The 24,387-nt window shown below is 49.3% G+C and overlaps 10 protein-coding genes across 10 annotated transcripts; 4 read left to right on the plus strand and 6 right to left on the minus strand.

Annotated features, from left to right (window-relative positions):
• Positions 1 to 6: 6 nt before the first annotated feature.
• MIND_00337700 (Transcription initiation factor TFIID subunit 10) lies at positions 7 to 572 on the minus strand (the record flags this gene model as incomplete). The annotated part of the gene is made up of 4 exons (XM_037360231.1): positions 7 to 99; positions 144 to 282; positions 334 to 398; positions 447 to 572. The coding sequence occupies 4 exons, from the start codon at positions 570 to 572 to the stop codon at positions 7 to 9; spliced, it is 423 nt and encodes a 140-aa protein (XP_037223116.1).
• Positions 573 to 1,032: 460 nt separating this feature from the next.
• On the minus strand, positions 1,033 to 2,551 carry MIND_00337800 (uncharacterized protein; the record flags this gene model as incomplete). The annotated part of the gene is made up of 7 exons (XM_037360232.1): positions 2,533 to 2,551; positions 2,346 to 2,481; positions 2,283 to 2,295; positions 1,764 to 2,235; positions 1,602 to 1,714; positions 1,264 to 1,551; positions 1,033 to 1,218 (listed from the first exon to the last, which is right to left on the minus strand). Exons 1-7 carry the CDS (start codon positions 2,537 to 2,539, stop codon positions 1,033 to 1,035), a joined length of 1,215 nt encoding a protein of 404 aa, XP_037223117.1. The 5' UTR covers positions 2,540 to 2,551.
• A 1,185-nt stretch (positions 2,552 to 3,736) lies between these two features.
• Positions 3,737 to 5,374, minus strand: MIND_00338000 (Mitochondrial import inner membrane translocase subunit TIM50; the record flags this gene model as incomplete). Its single annotated transcript, XM_037360233.1, has 8 exons — positions 5,051 to 5,374; positions 4,938 to 5,003; positions 4,776 to 4,892; positions 4,619 to 4,723; positions 4,471 to 4,572; positions 4,270 to 4,426; positions 4,036 to 4,217; positions 3,737 to 3,988 (listed from the first exon to the last, which is right to left on the minus strand). The coding sequence occupies exons 1-8, from the start codon at positions 5,363 to 5,365 to the stop codon at positions 3,737 to 3,739; spliced, it is 1,296 nt and encodes a 431-aa protein (XP_037223118.1). The 5' UTR covers positions 5,366 to 5,374.
• A 234-nt stretch (positions 5,375 to 5,608) lies between these two features.
• On the plus strand, positions 5,609 to 7,173 carry MIND_00338100 (Arginine biosynthesis bifunctional protein ArgJ, mitochondrial; the record flags this gene model as incomplete). The annotated part of the gene is made up of 5 exons (XM_037360234.1): positions 5,609 to 5,936; positions 5,993 to 6,657; positions 6,710 to 6,801; positions 6,849 to 7,092; positions 7,138 to 7,173. The coding sequence occupies 5 exons, from the start codon at positions 5,609 to 5,611 to the stop codon at positions 7,171 to 7,173; spliced, it is 1,365 nt and encodes a 454-aa protein (XP_037223119.1).
• A 71-nt stretch (positions 7,174 to 7,244) lies between these two features.
• On the minus strand, positions 7,245 to 8,390 carry MIND_00338200 (Importin N-terminal domain-containing protein; the record flags this gene model as incomplete). The annotated part of the gene is made up of 5 exons (XM_037360235.1): positions 8,159 to 8,390; positions 7,648 to 8,097; positions 7,482 to 7,599; positions 7,317 to 7,435; positions 7,245 to 7,261 (listed from the first exon to the last, which is right to left on the minus strand). Exons 1-5 carry the CDS (start codon positions 8,379 to 8,381, stop codon positions 7,245 to 7,247), a joined length of 927 nt encoding a protein of 308 aa, XP_037223120.1. The 5' UTR covers positions 8,382 to 8,390.
• A 43-nt stretch (positions 8,391 to 8,433) lies between these two features.
• MIND_00338300 (Importin N-terminal domain-containing protein) lies at positions 8,434 to 12,126 on the minus strand (the record flags this gene model as incomplete). The annotated part of the gene is made up of 15 exons (XM_037360236.1): positions 8,434 to 8,743; positions 8,797 to 8,940; positions 8,989 to 9,168; positions 9,218 to 9,518; positions 9,567 to 9,658; positions 9,706 to 9,862; positions 9,912 to 10,027; positions 10,081 to 10,214; positions 10,264 to 10,410; positions 10,458 to 10,910; positions 10,960 to 11,076; positions 11,126 to 11,188; positions 11,239 to 11,640; positions 11,700 to 11,873; positions 11,923 to 12,126. 15 exons carry the CDS (start codon positions 12,124 to 12,126, stop codon positions 8,434 to 8,436), a joined length of 2,994 nt encoding a protein of 997 aa, XP_037223121.1.
• A 94-nt stretch (positions 12,127 to 12,220) lies between these two features.
• MIND_00338400 (Arp2/3 complex 34 kDa subunit) lies at positions 12,221 to 14,711 on the plus strand (the record flags this gene model as incomplete). Its single annotated transcript, XM_037360237.1, has 9 exons — positions 12,221 to 12,282; positions 12,332 to 12,570; positions 12,623 to 12,873; positions 12,922 to 13,262; positions 13,422 to 13,784; positions 13,836 to 14,045; positions 14,096 to 14,219; positions 14,269 to 14,520; positions 14,571 to 14,711. The coding sequence occupies 9 exons, from the start codon at positions 12,221 to 12,223 to the stop codon at positions 14,709 to 14,711; spliced, it is 1,983 nt and encodes a 660-aa protein (XP_037223122.1).
• Positions 14,712 to 14,832: 121 nt separating this feature from the next.
• On the plus strand, positions 14,833 to 16,775 carry MIND_00338500 (DALR-1 domain-containing protein; the record flags this gene model as incomplete). The annotated part of the gene is made up of 5 exons (XM_037360238.1): positions 14,833 to 15,045; positions 15,096 to 15,416; positions 15,462 to 15,873; positions 15,921 to 16,296; positions 16,343 to 16,775. The coding sequence occupies 5 exons, from the start codon at positions 14,833 to 14,835 to the stop codon at positions 16,773 to 16,775; spliced, it is 1,755 nt and encodes a 584-aa protein (XP_037223123.1).
• A 52-nt stretch (positions 16,776 to 16,827) lies between these two features.
• On the minus strand, positions 16,828 to 17,577 carry MIND_00338600 (Membrane protein; the record flags this gene model as incomplete). Its single annotated transcript, XM_037360239.1, has 2 exons — positions 16,828 to 17,256; positions 17,311 to 17,577. The coding sequence occupies 2 exons, from the start codon at positions 17,575 to 17,577 to the stop codon at positions 16,828 to 16,830; spliced, it is 696 nt and encodes a 231-aa protein (XP_037223124.1).
• Positions 17,578 to 18,510: 933 nt separating this feature from the next.
• Positions 18,511 to 19,612, plus strand: MIND_00338700 (Proteasome subunit alpha type; the record flags this gene model as incomplete). Its single annotated transcript, XM_037360240.1, has 7 exons — positions 18,511 to 18,551; positions 18,595 to 18,638; positions 18,692 to 18,786; positions 18,837 to 18,918; positions 18,965 to 19,120; positions 19,169 to 19,386; positions 19,439 to 19,612. Exons 1-7 carry the CDS (start codon positions 18,529 to 18,531, stop codon positions 19,610 to 19,612), a joined length of 792 nt encoding a protein of 263 aa, XP_037223125.1. The 5' UTR covers positions 18,511 to 18,528.
• Positions 19,613 to 24,387: the final 4,775 nt, after the last annotated feature.

Raw genomic sequence — 24,387 nt, forward strand, 5'->3', positions numbered from 1 at the left:
ACAATGTTACAGATAGAATTCAGGTTTTCGCGCGTTGATGCCATATTCTGAAAGCGCTGCACTGAGGTCTTCCATGGTCAGCGTTGTCCGAGTCTTGTCCTGCAATGGTTAGTGATTGGAAGGGGCAGTTGACGCAAACGCACTTTGGCTGGACCAAAGTTTCCAAAAGTCTGGGGACGCGCCCTGCCACCAGCAGCATTGGTGCGAATGCGAGCATGTTGATACGCGTCAGCAGCAATGTCCGAGACAAATTTCTGAGCGGCAAGAGACAACAAGCGTTTCCTGCACAACGCGATGAACCAGCCAGCCAAAGGAAGAGTCCAAGCAACGTACAGTCTAACATCGTCACATTCGAAACCAACACGTTGAAGATAGTAGTCGGTGACCTCATTAGGGATCTATTGTGGGTTGAGGCTAGCATAGAATGCGTGGACGGCGGGACCAACAAGAGGCTCATAATCGTCAAGCATCAACATGAACTCTGCTAGAGTTCGATCTTTGCGTGCCTCTTCGGCCGCTTGGCGAGATTGCGGGGTTACATTCTCTGTCGATTGACTGGCTGAAGTAGACATTTAAAGCGTGACACGTGACACGTAACGCGTGATTCTTTCTTGTCTTTCCTCCAGCTCTTCCACGTTTTTTTTTCCTTGTGAGTTTCTTCCCTAGTTTGACCTCAGGATGTTTGAGGCATTTGGCTTTACGCGGAGCTCTCCGCACTGCAGAAACCTAACTCAGCTACCTTCGGGCTTTGCCCGCTTTTCTGAATTTTTTTTTCTTGTTTCCGCTCTCGCTCTCCGCTAACTCAAATTTGGTTTAGGTGTACGTTCTCATCTCCAATGTCTCGGCTCCTCTATGATGTTTGAGGCATTTGGCTTTACGCAGGCCTTGTCCTGCAGTGCAGAAACTCAACTCAGCTACCTTCGGGCTCTGCCCGCCTTTCTGATTTTTTTTTCCCTTGCTCTTCCCTCTCACATAGTGCTCATCCCACATCTTTAGGATTTTTGATCAAGCGTATACGTATAGTAAACAAACTCATGTTATGTCCATAGCCTCAACTGGTGGTCGTCGTTCTGAAATCTCCATCGCAGTGAGCAATGTCTCGATGTCAGGTGATGCAACGAAGCGTTTGTTTACTTCTCCAAGTATAGTCAGTTTCTTCTGGGGAATGTCTAACGACACTGCATGTTGGAGGAAAGAGGGTTGCGTTGCAGCAGTGACCTGAAAGTTTGAGTGGCAACGCTGGACAAGCAAGTCGGGGCTTACGTCCATAAGTATGCCGTTTTGGAGTCGCATCTTGACCGCACCACTACGGTAGACCTCGAGACTGCCAATAATTCCGTCGACCACAGAGGATTTCTCTGAAGGGGTCTCCGACGGGGCAGGATCAGCACCAGGCTTGGTATCATCTGCGAAAGACACTCTCTTGCCTTTGCTCTCTGGCTGCGGGTCTGGTGGGTTCGGCTCGGGTGCACTGACAGCAGTCGAAAAAAAGGTTGGGAAGGAGCTGGGGAACTGGAAAAAATATAGTCTTTCTTCTCGGAGGGTAGTTTCCTAGATATTTGTTCTCAAATCTCAACGAGGTCAAAATGCATCGGACTCACGGAATCAACCATCGTTTCTTGTTGCGCAAAATGTTCGACCAGGTCCTCAAACTCCTCTTCCTCCTCACTCTCACTGAGATCAAGCGCATTGGCAGCGTCGATCTCAGCGACAGCTGGTTTGCAAGTTGGTTCAGCGAGGTTGATGGAAAACGCTTTACGCACCTGGGTCAATGCTGACATCTGTAGGCTCCTCCTTCTTAACCTTCTTTTTAGCATGACGGCGTTCTCTCCGAAGGCTCTCGGGGGCCATCCAGTCCATCTGCCTGACATCCTCCATGTCAACAATCTCTACACCCTCATCTGGTTCTGAGTACACTTCTTCTTCATCTGCGTCGGGCGGCTTAACTTGGTCTTTTGCGTCAGGATCTTTCTTGACAGATGGGGGTCCAATACGCCTAAGACCGGCACCAAGCTGGGACCTATCGGTAGTTGGAGCAGGGGTTGCGAAATTAGAACGGGGAATTGATCGTCGAGCATTGTTGCCCGCCAATGCAGGCCCCATAGCAAATGGACCGCTCGCCGTCATTTCCACCGCTGGTCTTGGCCCTCCCCGGCCTCTACGTCTCCCATCGCCGCCTCTACCCCTGCCTCGCCCACGTTCTGAAGTCTGAGGTATAGCAGCAGGTGTCGGTTCCTAGACGAATCAGAACTCTTGTGTTAGACCACACAAAAATATCGCACAGTTTTTACTTCTCTAGAGACATATCAGAGAGTAATCATTAGGAGATGCGAATATATTCCGACTCTTTTTTGGCTCGACGAGTAGGCAGTACAGGCGTGAACTTGAGTTTTTGTGTACCTTGCCGTGTGACATCCGTTGGCTTTTTTGCGAGGCTGGCAATGGCCTTGGATGGCCCTGGAGTAGATCCAGACGCGTTGTCTAGAGAGAGAAGTCAGCGATGCATTTGGTTGAACGCGTCGGGCGGCTGACCAGACATGACGATGGGTCGTGGAAAACTTTTATGGCGGTCACGGCTTTTTGATCGTCTGATTGGCTCAGACTTTTTATCGCTTGCAATCATGGACGTTGAGCACTTGCGCGTCACCTATAACGACAGTGAGTTTATATTTTACTTCTGCACTGATCTAAACGCGTTGTGCAGTCCACAACCTCATCCGAAAAACCACACCCATAATCGCGAAGGACTTCAACCCAGACCTTCTCATCGCAATCGGTGGAGGGTAGGTCATTCTTACAAGGAAAACCACCTGCTTCAATATTTATCAAAGTGGATTCTTCCCTGCTCGTGTCATGCGAACTTTTTTGCGGGAAGAAACTGAGCACAAAGCACTTCAAATCCAAGCCATCGGTCTCTCGCTTTATGAGCCCGTTGAAGGTCAAAAGCTCCCCATTTCAACATCAACTTCGTAAACGCTGCAGCAGGGAGCACTGTGGATGTTATTGGAGTTGATGTCATCCGCACACAGTGGCTGTAAGCAAAGTGCACCAGACAGCCGTGATCCCAACATGCATTCTAGCGGTCCAGACTCAGGCAAACTCCTCTTAGGTTTGCTGCATATCTCTTATTCAACACAAGCGACCTGAGAAACTTGACAGGAAAGAGGAACTTGATCGTCGTAAGGGACACTTCATACCTCGATAACAAGCTCCCAGACGCTCTGTAGGATGAAGTTGACGACACCCGCAAGACTCTCCAGTGTGTCAATTCACCATACCTTATGCCCAACTGATTGCAATAGCTATGCCCTCTCTGAGTTGCAAAAAGACGTCGAGACGGAATTATTGACTCGCCCTGAATCAGAACGAGTTGCCCTTCGTGAGGCCACCAAGTTTGGGATCTTTGTCGTCCACAACAAAAGCAAGACCAAATTGGCTGACTTACCAGCCGAAACACCGTGCGTGTATTCTTCTCTTTTTCCAAGTCGCTTCCGCTCAATGCTAGCAGTTACTTCGCAGGAGAGACTGTTCAAGACCTTTGGTAAACCCATCACTTACTTTTCCTCGATTGCTAAAGGTCACGTAGGCTCGATTATCCTTGGGAGGCGATGGATATCGAAGAGCACGACAGACGAGCATCGGCAGACAAAACCAAACCTTAGAAAGCATGTGACCCGGGCAGGATTCCTTATTTATGAATGAGATGTGGTGCATTAGTAGTGGAATAGATGCAGGTCTATGGTTGTGTTTTGCGTTCCTCTGCGTCATCTGCCGCTGGTTTTTTCTTTGGAGGTTCTCCAGTGATCTGGTTGACGGCGTCCCAAAGTGTCGCTGGTACCTCCTTCGCGATGATCTCTTGCTCCTTCTTCAATAGACCCTCCAAGTAATCCTTGTGTTCTCGAATATACTTGACTTCCTCCGCATACTGTTCTTGTGCCTCGCGTCGCTTTTGTTCAAGATAGGTTGGCGGAATTTGAGGTTTGGGTTTCTAGGCGTCGCTTGAAAAAGAGCAAATCACAATAACGAGAGTCTTACCCCGATGCCAACGAGGGAGGAGAAACCCGATACCCCAGCACCTTGTGGATGACTCTGGTTCCATTTCTCTACGTGGGCTGCCTTCGCTTCTGCCTCCTTTTTAGCGTACTCGATGGGAATGTCTTTCCCATGGTATGCAGCCAGAATAGGCCGCACATCTTGTGGCTTGTAGATGCCAATAGCTGTTGCCGGTATCTTAGCGAGTTATTGGACAAAACGACCCTCTCGACTCACATTCTAAAAAAGGGATCATGGCTATGAGACCCTTGTCGTTTGGATCACCATTCCATTTGGGGATTATAATTGCGTTTTCGGGATGGGTGGCTATGTGCTCCGCATTAGTGTCGAGTAGTATGACAGTATTGAGAGGGCGATTCAAGTACGACAAGTCCTACGTGGGTTAGATTTCTCGAATGGAGAAGGAATAGGTCAAACCTTGACGATCTTGCCGTTTATTGATCTTGTGGCCTCTCGGTACAGCCTGTGAGTAATGTAGAAGTTGTAGCGGTCGAGTTTGTCGAGAATCGGCGCAGCGGTCTAGAGAGGGTTATTTGCTAGACCTGAACTAAAACGTGGGGCGCACATAGAAATTTTGCGTGGTAAAAACGACCACTTCGTAGAATTGTGAGATATATGCGAGGAAGTAGTCTACACCGGGCCGCTTGGCTGTTCGCCACCCATGTTGACGCTGAAATAGTCGGGTCAAGGCCAGACGCAAGCTGCTTTTTTGGATTACTCACATCCCACGTCGACGTGACGAGCAGGTCGTCTATAGATATTAACAGAGTATAAGGCTTGGAGTGTGGAGGAGGAGGTGGTGGTGGTAGTAACTCGGGCCATGCAGGTTTGTTGAAGTACTATGGTCGTTCAGTGCTTATAGCGTTGTAACAGTGAAAACACACGTCAAATATGTCTACAAACCGCTCCTTTGTCCGACCCCATCGCGTATCAACCGCAGTCTCCAGCGTCTGCAATGAATGAACGCGTAATCACCCTTGGAACGTTGGAAACAAACCAGCTTCCGCGCCTTCAGTTCCTCTTCTTCCCATTCACGGCCAAGGTAGATGGTATTTATCCCAAAACCAAGGGCAAGGACTACAGCCGAGAGACGGCCAAGTCTGCGGCGTCGCAATTCAACAGAGGAAAGGGAGTCTTTAGATGATTTTGCGCCAGTCTGTTGCTCTGATTGGGGTGAGAAATCGAGGCTGGGAAGATTTGAAGGGCCCGAGGGGGGTGGAGGAGTTGGCGGTTGTGGCGGCTGGGAGTAGGCACGCGTGTGGGCAAGACGGAGAACCCTACTTGGTACAGTGCGAGTTATGGCAGAAAACATGAGAGCCTCCCCCAAGAATGCGTGACATCACATTCTGCATTTTTTTTGCAAACCCTCACTGATGCAGCTTGAGAGTTGCACTATTGGCTGCTTATTCTAGTGGCCTATAGTAACGGAGCAGTGGGAGAGCAATCTCTTGAGGGCATTATTCACGCTGGATACTATTTTAGTGTCAAGCAAGTAGGCTTTTGGAATACAACTGTTCGCCAAACAAACTTAGCATGCCCTTCTGCTCCAACCTCCATGTCGCAGCTCTTCAAGCGCTTGTCGTCGACCATAAACATTAAGCCCCTCCCCTCCAAGACCCACCTCCACCGTGTTCTCCCAGATAGCTCGTTCCCTGCTGGGTATGCATTGACTGGCCTTCATGCCGGCGTCAAGAAGAAGAGTGGTGTCCTCGACCTAGCCATTATTATATCGACTTCCAAGCACCCAACATCAGCTGCTGCTTGTTTCACGCGAAATGCTTTCAAAGCTGCCCCAGTTGTAGTCTCCGACGAAATTCTTTCACGGAACGGGGGCAGAGCGCGCGGCCTCGTTGTAAACAGCGGTTGTGCCAATGCTGTTACGGGTAGGATTTCATTATCCCTTGATCCTACTTGAATGCTTAGCTTTCTTGTTCATCAGGACGCCAGGGTCTTGAAGATGCCTGGGCCATGGTCAACGAGACGGACAAACTCTTACCGCATTCAACTTCTTCCCAGAGCCATAACACACTGGTTATGAGCACGGGAGTCATCGGACAACGCCTACCAATCCAGTCAATCATAAAAGGCATTCAATCTCAGGCATCTGCTGACTCGACTCTTGCTTCTGATTTCGCTGCTTGGGAGCGAGCAGCAAAAGCATTCATGACTACAGACACCTTCCCAAAGCTTAGGTCTCGCTCTTTTGAGATCAGAGGCACAAAATATCGTATTGCTGGCATGGACAAAGGCGCTGGGATGATCCATCCTAACATGGGGCCTGCAAGCACTTTACATGCGACACTATTGGGCTGCATTCTCACTGACGCGGCCATTTCACCTCCAAGTCTTCAAAATGCCCTGACCTACGCGATGGACCGCAGCTTCAACTGCATCAGTGTTGACGGTGAAATGTCGACCAACGACACAGTATTGGTTCTGGCTAATGGCGCTGCGGCACCAGACCAAGTCGAAATCGACGAAGTCACAGATAAAGAGGGGTTTGAGATCTTCAAAAGGGAATTAACCGCCTTCGCAGCTGAACTAGCCCAGTTGGTCGTTCGTGATGGCGAAGGAGCGACCAAGTTTGTCACAGTCAACGTCAAGGTATGGAATGCCTTGTTGGTCACGTAATAACCTTCCCTCCATCATGATATAGGGAGCCCCGACCTATGAGGATGCGCATCGAATTGCGTCGCGAATATCCACATCGGCTCTGGTGAAGACTGCACTTTATGGAGAGGATGCCAAGTTCGTACATACGTTGCTCGTTGACTTCTGATTCACCATGAACCAAGTTGGGGGCGTGTCTTGTCTGCAACGGGCTCTGTTCCTCTCTCTGGCCTCGATCCTCAAAAAGTTAGTGTCAGCTTCCTGCCGTCTGACGGTTCTGCGGCATTACCAGTGCTTGTTAACGGAGAGCCTGAAAATGTTGACGAAGGACGGGCAAAAGAGATTCTCAGTTTGGAAGACTTCGGGATTTGTGTAGAGCTTGGTGCAGGTATGGAGGAAGCCACATACTGGACCTGTGATTTCAGCTATGTGAGTGGCAGTAACCTCGCTATCTCTGATGTTGACAACATTCAGGAGTATGTGCGAATCAACGGGGACTACCGCAGTTGAAGTTGAGAGAATTAACGGGGATCATAGTGGAAGTGAGAGAATGGTTTTCGTTATAATGGCACACGTCTAAACTAGAGGGCACTGGCACCTGAATTGCGCGCGTTAGAATTTTGGCGAAGAAAAAGGCCAATAGGCAGACGCACCAGTAATAATGTCAACCAATTCGTTTGTGATCGAGGCTTGTCTCCCACGATTGTACTTCATTTGGAGAGCAGTGATCATGTCCCCAGCATTTTTGGATGCGTTGTCCATAGCATTTCGCCTGCGAAAATGAATGGGAGAGAAAAACGGGAGGAAAAAGGCTATACCGAGCGCTAACTTCACAAGCATGTCCTTCAACGAGTGCGGCATAGATAGCATTGGCAAGAGAGAATTCAGCCAGATCTTTGGTGAAGTCGTCCTCCATTTCATACGCCTTGAAGCCGTCTACGAGAATTTAGAGGATCTATTGAGGGCGTCAAAAATAGGACTTACCACTCTCCTTCAAAGCACTCTCGCCTCGAACTTCCATGACTGCCGGCTCGTAGCTGACGGCCGAGACGAACTTGTTGTAAACAATGACCACGGAGTCGTATGTAACACCACTCTTGATGATGAGGTCTGCAACGCCAGCAGCATCAGCGAATGTTGGGATGTCACGGCCAATTTGGTTGAAGGTCATGCGAAGGTTGTTGGCGAGGACACGCGAAAGCTGTGATTTGGACTTGTCGCCGACGATGAAGATGGGAGAGTCACCATCGACTTCGACAGGCTTCTTGGTCTCCGCTTCAAGCAACGGAGATTCTTCAGAGCCGCTGAACGCGCGCCTAGTAGCCTTGGTTACGGAAGAGTGAATTCCACCGCAAAGACCCTTGTCGGAAGAAACCACAATGAAAAGGCGGCTGGTGTTGGCAGCAGACGTGGTGGAAGAATGAGCGAAGACCTCTGCAATGACTTTGAGACCAAACAAAAATAGAAAAATAGTCCTCTGGGGGAGTTTTCATACCCGAGTTAGCAACACCGTACTCCTTGCCAGCATTCATAGCCCGTTGAGCTTTCGTCAGCTGGGAAGACGCAATCATTTTCATGGTCTTGGTGATTTTCTCGATGTTTTTGACGGATTTCAGGCGAAGTTCAATTTCGCGGAGGGTGGCCATGTTACGCGCATTTCCGGCGCCAGCCCCAGAAAACGCTGCGGGCGCGCGACTCAGCGTCCGACGAACAAGCATGACGGTAAGGACCGGGAGAATTTGAAGTCACAAGGTCACATCAGATGATTACTTAAACTACAAGTGTTGGATCTACTCCCGCCATTAAAGCCTGAAGCTGTGACCCACTCCTCGTCCGCATTCCTTGCATTTCTCTTCGGAAAAATTCCTCTGGGTTAGTCACGTATGACACTGGATCAATCTCAGTAGCTTCGGATGCCGCTAGTCGTGAATAGGCCGCTTGATAACCTGCAGTTTGCTCTTCCTGGTCCACTTCAGTCATTCCGGTGGGCCCCGACTCGCTGCTATTCTTCGTATTGGTCGTCGCTCCAGCTAAGTACTGGCTTTTAAGTAGTTGGGCGAGGGAAGTATATGTCGCTGGCCTAAATGATGATCCCGGTTACATACCTACAAAAAATTCTGGTTAAGAACACACCAAAGTTCGGTATAGGGAGGCTGAGTCATCCGTGAACTCTGTGTAAGCAGACGCGTCAATGCAACCACAGTCAGCTTTCGGTCTTTTTGCGGCATCAAAGCCAATTGAGGAACGACAATGTTTTTGAGGATCTGCCCCCAGAGACTTTCGACAGATAATTCAGCAGTGATAAGATTGTCAAGTGGGACTTACCCCGCTTGGATCTCCTCCATTGTGGCTACAACATAATCTGGTCCCATCCCGTCTATGTTGACGGCCATGCAGTAGAGCATCAGTCGGGCGAACAAATAGGTGAATTTATCCGTTTTGCTGGAGTGTAGTCGATTAAGGAGACTGGTGACAACAGCTTTGAAGTATTGGCTAAGATTTTGACTGAAAGAAGGTTAGAGAGGTCAGTATATAGGAGTCCGATGGCACTGACGGGGGCACATTTTGAATCACGCCTTGGACAAGGTCAAAGCCCCAGACGTCATTGAGTTTACTGGGAATCAACCGTTGCTGGACGATGGCAAGCACGTTTCCGATTTGGCCAGAGGCTATCATCTGTGCGTTGTCGCGCTCCAAGAATACCTTGATCAGCCTGACGAGACCGGGAATGCTGCCCTTTTGTTGCCAAGGGGCGGGGGTGAAGACAACGGGAAGGAGACTCCGGTATTGATCAGGCACAGTGGAGTGAAGAGCGAGCATTTGGGCTAGGACTTGGAAGACATAGGGCACATATTCTATCGCTTTCTTGAGTAAAAAAATGAATATTACGCGTAGAAACTCACGTTCAATATCCTGCTGTAAAATATAAGTGAACGGCCCAAAGAGATGCTTTTCAAAATTGGGCAGCGTAGTCGGTGACGCTTCGACGACGAAACTGTGAATATTTTAATGATTTATAAAGTATTTTAACCGGAAACGAACCGCATCAGACCAGAAATACTCTCGAAAATGTACTGGTCGAATAATGGATTGCTCGGGTTCTTGGAGATGACGCCCAAAATTGTGACAAGGCGATTCAGTACTTCCTCGTGAATAGGTGCAAGCGTTTGCCTTGACGTAATGATCACCCGCATCGCGCCTATGATGGGGGGTTAACAAAGACAAAGCCTGAAGGGATAAAACGCTACATCGCATGAGATGGTCATTCTCGGCAACCTTTTCTGGCGTTCCGGCACTCTGAATCTTGGCCAGAAGACCAATTACCAGATTCGGGGCAAAATCCTGGACATCAGCGTACCCAAACCTGAATCGAGTTCGGTTAGCAATGGTTCACGTCTACGAAAGTAGAACGGGCACTGGTATATGGTTTCCCTGCGGATGCTGAGTATTCTGTCAATTGTAATGGCCGCATATGTGTAGGTCACATAGTTTTGGGAAGAAAGATGCCGCGTTAGCAGGGGCAAAACAGAAAGAAGTTGCTCCTTGGTCAACTGGGAGAAGAGTTAGAACCAAAAAAAATGGCCAAATAAGTAAAATAACCTGGTTTCTGAAGTTGAGCAAGTATCGGATGGCATCAACCTGTAGAATGGGATGTACAGAGCCCTCTTGGGCATCCAGATCGACAAAAACGTGGTTGGAGAAGAACTCGACGACATTTACAAGCGAGTTGGTAGATGTGACGCCTAGCTGTGGCTCACGATGAACAAAGATTCAGAAAAGGTGGCGCTACTTACTTGAGCTGTAGAGCCACGGGTTGCAATGGCCATCATCAAGAAAACTGCACTGTCCTTCGCCTTCCAGGCTTGACCTTGAACACGATCCGCAACGGAAGCGTTGTCGTATTGTGTTAACCCCATTTGAACCCAGCTCTGTATTTCGGCTGTAGTTTCTTGCTCAAATCCACTGCTCACGAGTGCTTTGAGTACATCAGCTGCTGCTTGTCGCCGGGTTCGGCCGTCTGATCCGCCAGTCGCAAGGCCGGCAGAGGAAGTTGTCGCGTCAGTGAGCGATGAACGAATGAACTCTAGTGGGTCATCCGCAAACATTTCCTCGTCAGATTCACGGAAAAAAACATTGGGGACAACGATAGACTTGATGATGGCAGAAAGCGTCTCGCCGGAGAATATAGCGGCGTAATGTGTTGTTCGAATCGTTGCAGAAAGGAAACGCAGTGATTGTGAGACTAGCTGGATCAAACAGTGAGAGGTAGTTCAGATGTTGTAGCGAGCAATATACCCCATCGTCTGCGAGGCTTTGCATCCTATTCTCGCCTATCATCGTCCAAACGCCTCTCATGAAGGCTTCAATAGTATCGGATTGTTGCAACTGTTCTGCATATAATTGCAGGTAGAGCTAAGCGGGATTTGAACGTTTGAGACAAGATTCCAACCTGACGACGCACCTCTGCTATTTGTAAAATACCGGTCTTGACTTGTGAGGGCAAGGATGGTGTAGTTTCCTCGGGCTAAGGGAACGGATCAGCAATCATAGGAAAATACCAACTTGTCGTCTCACATCTACTGCCAGCCCTGGCGGATTCCAGGCAAGAAGCTTGTGAAACCAGCCCTCAGGTGGTTTAAAAAACTCAGCATGAGCATCCTCAAGTGCCGGTGGCAAATCGTGACAGGTAAAATCATAGTAGATATCGAGGAGGAGGGCCATTGTCTGGGCTTGCGCAGCGTATTCGCCGGTAGAAACTGATACGTCGAGACCAGGTGGAGGTGTGAGCAGGATTCCAACAGTATGCCTAAAGAGGGCCAGGAATGGATCCATGAATTTCGAAAGCACGAGATTGATCTCAGTGAAAAGAGTATCTGAGCGGACATGGGCGCGCCATTGGGAGAATATAGAATGTGAAGTCTGCAGAATGGCAATATTGGTGGAGGAAGAGGAGGGTGAGAGCGACCCAGTAAGTTGCTGCAAAGAAAATGTATTAGCAAACAATATGTTGGTGATGATGGATCATCAACACCTACATCGACGAGATCTGGCCATTTGGCGGGGAAGTCGAGTTCAGCAATGAGTGCGATGCTCTCAGCAGTCTGTGCCCTTATAGTTTTGTCGCGTTGATCGGCTGAAAGTGCTATCATGGCAGGGACAAGCTCAACCCGCAAAGAAGCCTTGTCCTGTTCAGCGAGTGGGTTCACATCCTACCAAGATACGATTGAATAAAAGGCAGTTTGAGTTCCGTGACAATACCTCTTCCCATCTGAGTTTCGCGATGTTCTTGAGAAATACGCTCCCTGCCAATCTCACAGCGCGGTCTTGAGTAGGATCGAGTGAAAGACGGAGGATGTGGGAAAGAAAGCCTTGTTGGCGACTGAGTTGGGTGAGTTGACCTTCTGCCTCCTTTCTTGTTGTTGGCACTAGAGACGCCTGGAGAAGCGCAGCAAGGTCGGCCATGGAGTAAGAAAGAAGAAAGAGACGCGTTGAACGCGACGCCAAATTGCACCGCCACAGAGAGTCACATCACACTGCTCAATTCACCCCGACCACCATGATCCTGCTCGAATCGCACAATGTAATTATTCAGACCACTGTCGCAGAAAAGATTGTCAAGTCAGAATTTGCTTTATGACGCGACTTCACCCTCTCATTATCTAATCAGACCATCCTCTGTCGATGTACAATTCGTGGACTATGACGGTGTCCGTTTCCATCTCTCAACGCCTGAACGCAAAACAGTTCTCCTTCTGTCCATGCACATCAGATGCTGGGATGAGCTGGTTCAATGTGGGGCTCTCAATGTTCTAAAGCGGGAATACGGTGCACTGCTTCAGCCGCAGGCAGAGCCAGACTACAACGTCAGCCTTGCTATTGACTTGGAGCAACTGCCTGCTTCATCCGGTCAGTGCTAAAGATTAATCCCCAAGGAAACTGCGCTCACGACTTCGAGAAGAAGACCGCGATGCCTTCGTTCTTTCTCTTGCTCTTCTCAAACGCAACGCCCTTGCTGCACCATTTGAAGATGCCTTTTCCTCTCAAAAGGCCCTCGAGTCAGCAGCCACTGGAACAGGAGAACTCATGCAGATTCACTACCGGGACGAAGAAGCGATCTACATCCAAGCGTCGCATGACCGTGTCACTGTCATTTTCTCGACCATTTTCAGCGATGAGACCGACCGAATATATGGCAAGGTTTTCTTGCAGGTTAGCCCCAATCAATTGATACCTGAATGCCTGTTGATGCTTTCATAGGAGTTTGTGGATGCTCGTCGACAGCCGTCCATCCAGAATGCTCCGCAAGTGCTGTACTCCAGCCGCGATCCCCCTCTGGAAATCCGCCACCTACCACACCTACGCAACACGGACGACACTGGTTATGTCACGTTTGTTCTCTTTCCGAGGCATTTCAAGAATTCCGCCACGGCTGCTGCAACAATCTCGCATATCCAACTTTTCCGAGACTATCTTCACTACCACATCAAATGTTCTAAAGCTTACATGCACTCCCGTATGCGTCATCGCGTCGCGGAGTTCCAGAAGGTCCTCAATCGCGCCAAGACTGAGGTCGCTGCAACAGAGAAGAAGACCGTTTCGTGCGTATCCTTCCTGTTGTTGCGTGGCCTTTCCTTTCCTAATACTATGTTGTAGTGGCAGGACAATGGTGTCGCGTTAATTAGATCTGTAGCGTATTAGCAACCGTGGATAACTTTGTACTTTCTCTCACCGTGACGATATGCCCCCATGGCTTTCAGAGCTTCCTCCATATGCATGAACAGAGCAATTGTCTACAGTCAAACTGGCGACCCCACCCGCGTCCTCTCAGTGCGAGCATTCCGTCTCCCACCACCCCAAACCAACACTGTCAACATCAAATTCTTGCTTGCCCCCATAAACCCAGCCGACATTAACGTGATACAAGGCGTTTACCCTGCTCGGCCATCTTTGGAGCGCATTGGCGATGACCATTCTGAGGTGTTTGTGGCTGGCCATGAGGGTGTGGCAGAAGTAACCCAAGTTGGCCCTGATGTGAAGGACCTGAACGTCGGCGACTGGGTAATCATGACGAAGCCACAAAGCGGTACATGGGCAACTGCCAGACAAGTTAATTCACTAGAGTGCGTACCTCGCCATCTGTTTCTTCCCAAAAAGCTGACAATTCATCACAGTGTCCTGAAAATTCCGCGCATAGCAGGGGAAATACATGCTGCGACGATGACCGTCAACCCTCCAACTGCATATAACATGCTCACCAACTTCGTGAGGCTTGATAAGGGAGAGTGGGTAGTTCAAAACGGCGCCAACTCTGCTGTCGGGCAGGCGGTAATTCAGATCGCAGCAGCCCGTGGTCTCAAAACATTGAATCTTGTGCGAAGCAGGTGTGTTTGAGCCAGGAATTCCCCGCCTCAAACTGAAGCATGTAGCAAAGACCGGACATATCTGATCTAACCGGGAAACTCAAGGCTCTGGGGGCAACTGAAGTCTTGACATATGACGATCTTTCGGACCGAGCGCTGACTAAAACAATATTGAAGGATTGGACATTGGGCAAGGTTAGTTCACGCGTCAAAGCCGTACATGACGCGTATAATGTCATTCCAGGGCTTTCGACTTGGTTTAAACTGCGTAGGGGGGCAGGACACTACTAATATGGCGCGACTTTTGGGCACCAATGCATACCTCGTCTCCTATGGAGCCATGTCGAAGCAGCCGCTCTCTCTGCCGACTTCCCTCCACATTTTTCAGAATCTGACAAGCGTGGGCTATTGGCAAGCACGATGGTACAAAGAGCATAGCCGAGAAGACAAGGAAAGCTTGATGATGACGCTCGTGGATCTAGTCAAGCAAGGCAAGGTATGTGGTAGCCTGGACGAATTTTACAATATGCTGAATTAGATGACCAGTTGAAGGAACCAGAGCACGAGATAGTGTCCATAACCGACCAAGATTCGGATGAAGTGGCTGGAGAGAAAGTCCGCAATATCGTAGGGAGGCTACTGGAGGGTAAATACGGCAAAAAGGTGCTCCTTAAGTTCGAATCCTGAAACTGTACCATGTCAAAAATAAACTTTCTTCGATGTCACGTCCAAAGATTTGCTTGTGACTCGACCATCCACAATTGCTTTTAGACTCCCATCGCGTTGGGCAATCCGCCGTTACGCAAAAATGGCCTATTCAGCCGCGGACCCCTCTACTTGCGCTCTCGATGGCTTCCGGACTGCGATTGCTGAGCGTGTTGCCGCTGCTCTCAGTCCACTAACTTCCGACCAAGTGTATTCTGGTGTAGATTATGGTAAAAAGGGCGTGGATTTCACTATCGCTCTACCGCGATTCAAGATGGGCAAGCCGGATGATCTGGCGGCTAAAGTACTTGCCCAGGTGTGTGCCAAGGTCACCCGATGCTTTCCCAAGTCAATGTTTTTCTCCAGTTCAAACCCGATGACTACGTCGAGTCTGTGACCCATGACAAGGCTTTCCTCCACTTCCAATGCACGTCCTCTACCCTAATACGCAACATCCTCACCCAAGTACACTCGCTTACCCATCTTTCGCCGACACCATGCTACGGCAGCAACACATTAGGCAAAGGCAAAAAAGTCGTCATTGAGTATTCCTCTCCCAACATCGCGAAGTCTTTCCATGTTGGCCACCTGCGGAGCACAATCATAGGAGGATTTCTAGCCAATCTATACAAAGCCTGCGGGTGGGATGTCGTCTCGATGAATTATCTTGGCGACTGGGGCACACAGGCAAGAGAAGACCTACTGGCGGCGCACCCTTGCTGACTTTTCTAGTTTGGCCTTATTGCTACTGGTTTCGAAAAGTATGGATCGGCGGAGGAACTCAAAAAGGACGCGATAAAACACCTGTTCGAAGTTTATGTCAAAGTCAACAAGGATGCTGACGCGGATCCGGAGGTCAAGGCAGAGGCTTCTAGGTGGTTCAAGCGGATGGAAGACGGAGACGAATCTGCTCTGAAAAACTGGCGAATATGGCGGGAGTTGAGCGTCAAGAAATACATCGAGGAATATGACCGGCTGAACATCGCCTTTGACGAGTACACTGGAGAGAGTAAAGTTGGGAAAGAGTGGCAAGACAAGGCTCTTGCGCGCTTGGACGAGTTGGGCCTCATTGAGGATGTTGATGGTGCCAAGATTGTGAATCTTGAACAGTGGAAGATGGGAAGGGCGGTCCTGAGGAAACGAGGTGAGGTGAATGCTGACTTTTCTGACTTAGCTCCTCATGCATTTTAGACGGAACGTCGATTTACCTGACTCGGGATATTGGCGGTGCCATTGAACGCTACGAAAAATACCAATTCGACAAAATGATTTACGTCGTCTCATCACAGCAAGACCTCCACTTGTCTCAATTTTTCAAGATACTCGAGCTCATGCAGTTTCCTTGGGCTGCATCCTTACAACATGTCAACTACGGTTTGGTTCAGGGCATGAGCACTCGCAAAGGCACCGTCGTCTTTTTGGACCAAATTATCAAGGAAGCGGGCCAGGTAATGCATGAACAAATGCAAAAAAACGAAGAAAAGTACAAAGCTGTCGAGGACCCAGAGAACGTCAGCCTGGAAATTGGCATCACTGGTGTCAAAATTCAAGACATGGCAGCAAAAAGGTAGCCTTTTTTCGTTCGAGTAATTGGGCTGAGACGTTCTATATAGAATCAACAACTACACCTTCAACTGGGACCGAATGAAGTCTTTTGAAGGAGACACTGGCCCCTATCTTCAATATGCGCACGTCCGGTTATCATCTATAGCGCGAAAGAACCCGAACCTCTATCCTTTACCTCCACCATCACAAATCGACATTGCGTCTTTGGCAACGTCGTCTCACGCCAGGGAAATTGTCTTCTTACTGGGCACCTACCCCGATGTAGTCAAGGTCGCAATGAAGACACAGGAACCAAGCGGGGTTGTGACCTTTCTCTTCCGACTCAGTCACGCCATTTCCAGCGCCTGGGAAGTGCTGGTAGTTAAGGGAGAGGAGGACATCCAGAAAGCACGTGCGCGTTTGTGGATGTACGAGTGCGCCAGGGACGTTTTGGGCTCTGGAATGCGGTTGTTAAGCATCCGGCCATTAGATCGTATGTAGACTTGAGATGGTAACACAAGTGTATTGAAGAAAAGAATAATGACTCCCAAGTCTAGCGCATCTTTCTATCCTCGAAAAAGCGCTTCAGGTGTCTCAACTGCCAAGTGCAAGTGCCAACCAAAACTAAAATCTGCGCGATACTATACCATACCGCACGGGAGTTGGTGGCCTCGCTGAGGTTACGGTAATCGGCTTCTCGTTGGCGCTGGTAAGACTGTTCCCGGTAAATATCTTCAAGTTTCTGGTTTAGGTCGCGAATCTTCGACGCAAGTTCGGACACATGAGAGCGGTCGTGGTCGGCATCAGCTTTGGTTTGGCCCACAACAACGTCGAGGTAAAGACGGAGATGCGTGCTGGAGAACCACGAAGTGTAGTTTGTCGATAGACATATCGTATGGTCGCCAGCTTCATGGGAGGTGAATGTGAAACGGCCTTCACTCGGGCCCCTTGTCTTCACCACACTGTGTCCGCTGTCGAGTTCCTAACCAGCGGTGAGTCGTTTTTTTTTACAACTTGAACAAGTGACGCTACGCACGTCCACCTCCACTATTATTCCCAGGTTCTCGTCCATTTCATACGTCTGACTGTCCTCTGACCACTCTAGTGCTCGGTAGTGGCCTGTTGGTCCATTAAATACAGCAAGGGTTTTAGTAGGAAAAGAGTACTCGCCCTCAACAACCGTGTCCATCGGAAGCTCCTCAATGAAACAACGTTTCTCATTGGCATCGAGGTAAAAGTGAAGAGCATTCGACGCGGTAATGCACAGCAAGAGCGTCCAGAAAATTGCTCGTCGTGGTATCATGAGAAGGTGAACGTGGCGGTTGATGTGAAACACCACATTCTATGAACGACCAACAAGCTCGAGTAAGGCATGTTTTCAGGCATTTTAAAAGTACAGCGAATAGTTGGGTAACGAATGTGCGTCTGCCTTTATAGCCTATTGCTCTGCTGCTATTCGAACACGAAACTTGTTGCAACATCTCCTGAATCGCTCTCGGGGACCCCATAGCTTCGGAAAGGAATGCATTGCTGGCGTGGAAATCATTTCGACGCGCCCTTGGAAAGATATTTGGCGTTGACCGAGACGAAGTGGTAGCCCACAACAGTGATCATTGCAAGAACACCAAGTGAGTTAGCCAGCGAGTAGAGAGTCGCGTGTGTTATCATCCTGCCCTGTGAGTCAAAGAGTTGAGACGTGCAGAGCAGTCTCGAAATGGCCAGCACGTACTGGACGGAAGCAAGTTTGGAATGTGACGCTTCCCACTTGTTTCTTGCCGCCATGGCCAAGGCAAAGGCGAGGTATGGATACAAGCCACTCAACTCATCGAAGTCCTTAACTTGAGCCCGTAGGACAATCATCGTCCGCCTCATATCCACTGCTCAAACAGGTTTCTTCTACACTCGAACCCGTGTTCGCATGGGACCCAAGCTTTCCGCGGTAAAATACGATCCTCATGGTGCGTTATTGTTCTTGTCTATACCCTTGACTTACAAGGGTAGTCGGTCGACGCGTCTTATTTGTCGAAAGCAAAAAGTCAGGCAAGAAGAACCAATAGACGGTGGCTACCAGCCACATAAAAATTATATCGCTGTAGCTACTGGGCCTTTCGAATGCTCATATAATTTGTACCATCCCGAAGGATCCCTTGAACCTTGAACTTGGTCTACTCCTTGTGCCGGAATCTAAAAACGATTGCGCTCCGATTGCACTTGCGCGTGACAATATCGTGTCACGCCTCAGTCTTACGCGTTCATGTCGCGCACATCCTACGACAGGTTCAAACTCTGTCCTTGCTTGAAACACGCTCAAATCCTGCAGGTATCTGACAGTATTCTCTCCTGAAGGTCGACTGTATCAAGTCGGTTAGTCTTCACAGTAGATTTCAACGCACAGAAGCTCAATCTCTCCTTGGCAGAGTATGCCTTCAAAGCCATCTCAGGCTCTGGTCACACTGCTGTCGCTGTTCGTGGTAAAGACACCGCCGTGGTCATTACCCAACGAAAAGTGCCTGTACGTCCTTGGTCAGCTGAAGATTATTTGGTCATAGAATCGCAATCTAGGATAAACTGCTGGACGCGTCGACCGTTACACATCTCTTCAGCATTACGCCGACGATTGGTTGTGTTATGACAGGACTTATTGGTGTGTTACTTGATAAGTATTCTGCTATTGGTTGACCTAGCCCCAGCGGATGCAAGGGCCCAAGTAACTCGCGCTCGGTCAGAGGCAGCCGAGTTCCGCTACAAATATGGCTACGAAATCACACCCGACACTCTTGCCCGTCGTATGGCAAACATCAACCAAGTTTACACACAAAGGGCAGCTATGCGACCTTTGGGTATATGTCAGTCGCTCCCGGTTATTGCCCACCACCATCCTGAACGTTTGCTAGCAATGATCCTCGTTGGAATCGACCCTGAATTTGGACCCCAGTGCTTCAAGCTCGACCCTGCTGGTTTCTTTGTTGGGTTTCATGCAACATCGGCTGGTCAGAAGCAGCAAGAGGCAATGAACCATCTTGAAAAGAAGTGGAAGAAGCTTGATTCTGGACGAGGAGCAGACGATGCTATCAAAGCAGGGAAAACGCTCGATCGTGCTGCAGTCATCGAGGTGTGTAGTTTGTGTCTTGGGACTGGGTGATGTTTCTGACCGTGGAACACAGATGGCAATAGAGGCCATGTCGACTGTCCATGCAACTGACTACAAGCCTGGCGAAATCGAAATCGGGATCGTTTCTGAGGGCGAAGACGAGGACCCAAAGACTCGTGGAAAGTGGCGCGTCATGGATGAAACAGAGATAGAGCGGTATTTGCTGGCGTACGCAGAGAAAGATTAAATATCCTGTTCACTTTCAACATGAATTCCACTCAGTCGATGAGGAGTAGGTACTAGTGTAAAGAAGCCCCACCACTCTGCCCTTGCCTATGAGAAACGAGGACAACAGCTACTGCACAGAGACGCACCAGAATCGCCTCGATTTCAGCTTCCTCTAATTCACGATTACGTGGCCTCCAAAAGCGGTCGGGTGCTTCCCAGAAATCGGAGAACGCCCCTCCGGTCTTGTGAGGTGAAGATGTGTTTGCTTTTGATGTGGCAGAAAAGCCTTTCTGGAACTCCGGTGGTGCTGCTGGATGGCCCTTGGCCGCAACAGGACCTAAATTCCCGGCAGGTCAACAAAACTTCCATGATGAAGTCATTATCGCACTGGAGGGCCACGAGCGTTTGCCCAAAAATTTGATCAAAGGTTGGTGGAGGACGCGGCGTGTCGCGAACATTGTGGTGGAGGAGAGAATATGTGTGATGCGATCACATGACGAATACATTTTGTCTAATCTAAACAGCTTCCCGCTTCCTAGGTGTTGCCCGTAAAATATCGTCCACCCTAATGTGGCATTGGTAATGTTGTCGCGATCCCAGAAATGCACCCACCGTAGGATCATCTCAGCCGCCTCACTTGCACTCAGAACAACTTGTCGTTTGAGTTTGTAGCTTTCAGTGACACCGAGTTTACGCATCGAGGCAATGGTGGCCTCTTCCATGTCTGTTTTGTGGGTGAGTATTGAGTCCGAAAGAAGTCTTGATCGTACCAAGGCCAGAATCAGATTGGCCTTCATAGTGGGCTGCCCTCAGACGAGCAACAAGATCAGACGAATCATAACCAGCATTGTCGGCCAAGATAGTGGGTATTTGTCGGAGTGCCCGGCCAAAAGCTTCACAGGCGATTGCTTTTTTCCCCTTGACTTTCCGTGCTTCCTCCTCGACGGCACAGCTCATAAGCATCTCTGAACATCCGCCACCAAGGACTGTCCTTGTCTCCTTCACTGTTTGAGAAAGAACAGAAAGAGCGTCATGTAAAGATCGCTCTGCTTCGTCAACCATTTGGTTGGTGGAGCCTCGTAAAACGACTGTGCATGCCTCTCCGGCCGCGACACCAGAAAATTTGATGAGCTAGACGGATTAGCATGAACCCTTGAACGAAAATGCCACTCTACCTTATCCTCTCCGATCATTATTTCTTCAATGAGCTCGCAATGACCTAGGTTGACGAGGTCTGGACGATCAAATGTGCTGGCAATTTCGCCACCAGTCACCAGCGATAACCGCTCAACACCTTCAAAGTCAGCGTGTTCGATGACCATAATTCCCTTTTCAGCCAAGAGTGATTCGGGATAGTTGTAGATGAGTTGTCGGTTGACGAAGCAATTGATACCATGTGCAGCAATGGCGTCGACCTTGGCTTTCATTTTTTCCTGGGGGGTAAATACGGTCAGCTAAAGCAGGGGGACTGACACTGCTTACCCTTTCTGCTCGCTCAAGCTCCGCTAGTTTTCCAGTCCCATCGACCTTCACACGTGCTCCGAATATCTTGATTTTATCCGTGTCCATGGCTAAACAGAATCAGGGCCCGTCAGAATATAGAGTGGAACACACAAGTGTTAGCAATGAGAATTTTAACGTTTTCTAGTCGCTTTGGAGAGTTGACCGCGATTGTCTTGTCGAGAATGAAGCCTTGACAAGCTCGTGTCAATAATCGGTAGGCAAGATAACCGACCCACCCTCATCCAAATATGAATCCGTCAGTTTTCCTCCAACTTTCTTGATTATTTGGATATGCTCAAGGTCAGTAGACCCCTGAACGCGTTTCAAATGGAAGAAAACCAAAGTTAAATATTGCACACCTTCAGCCTGAGCACAGCGTCTACTGCGAGATTTGCGAAGTAGTCCTTGTCTTGTGATAAAACCTTGGACGACAGTGTTGTTCGCGCGATGTTGAACAGATCTTGCCTGAAGACGTTTGGATCGGAGCTGGTCAAAGACGTTTGAGCGGAAGAAAAGAGTACTAGATCGGGTTACTTACAAATTATCGACTGCTGACTTCTCTAGCGCTTTGAGTGCTGCTGCTTGAGCGATCCGGTAACCCTCTACAATCGTCTGAGGGTGTATTTTTTGTGCGATTAGCTTTTCGGCCTCTCGAAGCAGTTCGGACGCAAAAATCGTAACACTGGTTGTCCCGTCGCCCACTTCATCGTCTTGAACTTTACTAATGTTCACTAGGATCTTTGCCGCGGGATTGTCTAGTTGAATTGCCTTGAGAATTGTAGCGCCATCGTTTGTAACGTTTATTTCGCCGGAAGAGCCCGACTGCAGTATTTTGTTCATGCCCTTGGGCCCCAGCGTCGATTTGACCAAGTCACCCAGAGCCATCGCCCCGATGAAGGATGATAGGCGCGCATTCTCCGCCTTTTCTTCTGTAGCCTGGGGGTACTGAGTTACAAGCACCGAGACAAAATGGCCACGAACCTCTTGACCAAAAATTTGCATCGACATCGTACTCCCAAAGACGCGTCGAAGGGTGACGCCCACGGTCACACATGTATTTTAGAAGGAAATTGTCATCTCGTTCTTTTTATGGGCCAAGACGACAAATTCACGCTCAACTTGAGAGACTCCAAACACCCGCATCCGTCCTGCGCGACTCGGACGCGTCAAACCAATCATATGGTAGCTATTTTGCTACTCCAACCATTGGACCAATATTCACCAGCCACTACCAGTCAAACGCAATGACTTCGGAGTCCAACTGCTCTCCCGACCACTCCATGCTCAGATCTTCAAGAATGTGTCCTTTCCTCCATCCCCCAGATCCTCCATTAATATCGCCCTACAACACCTCGAAATGCATGGCTTGGACCCTTCCCAAGGTTCGACACTTCCCGACACATCTTTTACTCTTCCCGCGTTGCAAGGCAAAAACCTCACGCAACACTTTCATCGAATCGGGTCCTCTCTCTCGCAGCCATATCTGTCCTTGGCCCAGTCATTTGCCGCCCAAACTATCCCTCCTATACCGGATGCTGGTGAATGGAACCTTACACAGAGTGGTTGGACAAAGTACTACCATATGGCCGACGGATCGAGCTATAGCGAGGCCGTTGATTTTCCTTGCAAAGACGATGGAACGCCGGAAGACATGCTCACCTTCGACGTTGAAACTCTACCCAATTATCATCCTTATGCCATCATGGCATGCGCGGCGTCACCCACTGCGTGGTATGCATGGATTTCTCCCTGGCTTCTTGGTGAAACCGAGGAGCCTTTACACCTCATCCCCCTTGGAGACCCCACTGTGCCACGCGTCATAGTTGGCCATAACGTGTCTTACGACCGCGCAAGGGTGAAAGAAGAGTATCATCTTGCTGGAACCAAGAACAGATGGCTCGACACAATGGCCCTGCATGTCGCAGTGAGAGGCATCAGCAGTCATCAACGGCCAGCATGGAACAAATGGAGAAAGGCCCGCGAAATCGAGAGGCAGATGGAAGAAGAGGCACGGATGGCTATTGGAGGAATGCTGGATCAGCTTGAGGCCCGTTCTGTGGTAGAGCATGACCCGGTAAAGAGAGCAAGCCTTGACAAGTTGAAACATACACTAGAGGAGGCGCTAACACTTCAAGTCAGGGAATCTTATCGAGACGTAGAGCTTGAATCAGACGCAGAAGATGGGGAAAGCACCAATCGAACATGGGAATCCTTAACTTCGGCTAATTCTCTGGTCGATGTTGCTGCTCTCCACGGCGTCCCTCTTTCGTCTCCCAAGTCGACAAGGGACGATTTCATGAAGTTACCTCCGTCTGCTATCCTCGCGTCCCTCCCTGACTACCTCTCCTATTGCGCCTCCGACGTACAGGCTACTCATGCCATTTTTGCAAAAATACTTCCCGCATTCTTTGCACAGTGTCCGCATCCCGTCAGCTTTGCTGGAATACTTACGATGGGGAGTAGCTTACTATGCGTCGACAACAACTGGGATAGCTATCTTCATCAAGCCGAGACTGTCTACTCGAATCTCGAGAATGCAATCAAGACTCGTCTCGGTGAACTTGCAAACCAGGCTCTGTCTCAATTCCTCGATGATCCCTCCAAGGAAGAATGGAAAAACGATGTGTGGTTAAATCAACTAGATTGGACGCCCAAAATTGTGGGAAAGTCTCGAGGAGTCGTTCCTGCCACCGAACCGGTGAGCACATGTTCAGATATTTGTTTGTCGCAATCTTATTGGTATACTAGACATCGCCAACCTTTTCTCAAATACCAGCATGGTACGCTCAGACTTGTCAGGATCCCCTTTCAAGCTGGGTGGTAGGGCGCATTTTGCCACTTTTATTGAAGACGGCGTATGATGAGCAACCAGTCAAGTGGTCGACCACCGAGAAATGGCACTACCTATCGCCCCAAACCCAGTCTGTCGAGCGTTTCGCGACTGCAGGAAAACTGAAAACGAGCTCGCTTCTCTCTGTTAAGCACGCGATTAAATCACAAAACCGGATGACCTTCTGTGATCAGAGCCTCGCTTTTGATGTATCTCGAGGAGGAAAAGACCAAACTTTAAGCGACAGAGTACGAGTCCTTGCCGATCGAGTTTATACGGAATCGCAAACTGGTGCTGTCAATGTTGCGGAGGACTCTTGGCTTGCGCAACTCGACTGGAGCCTGGTAGACGAGGATGGGAGTTCAACAAAGCGCTTTAAAAAATCCCCGCCGCCCAAAGCTGAACCAGTCATGTGGCCGAAATGGTACTGGGATCTAACCAAGCCAAAGAAGGACATGGCT

Source organism: Mycena indigotica (assembly GCF_014461135.1).
Source record: "Mycena indigotica strain 171206Taipei chromosome Unknown Mind.scaff0003, whole genome shotgun sequence".
Taxonomy (NCBI): domain Eukaryota; kingdom Fungi; phylum Basidiomycota; class Agaricomycetes; order Agaricales; family Mycenaceae; genus Mycena; species Mycena indigotica.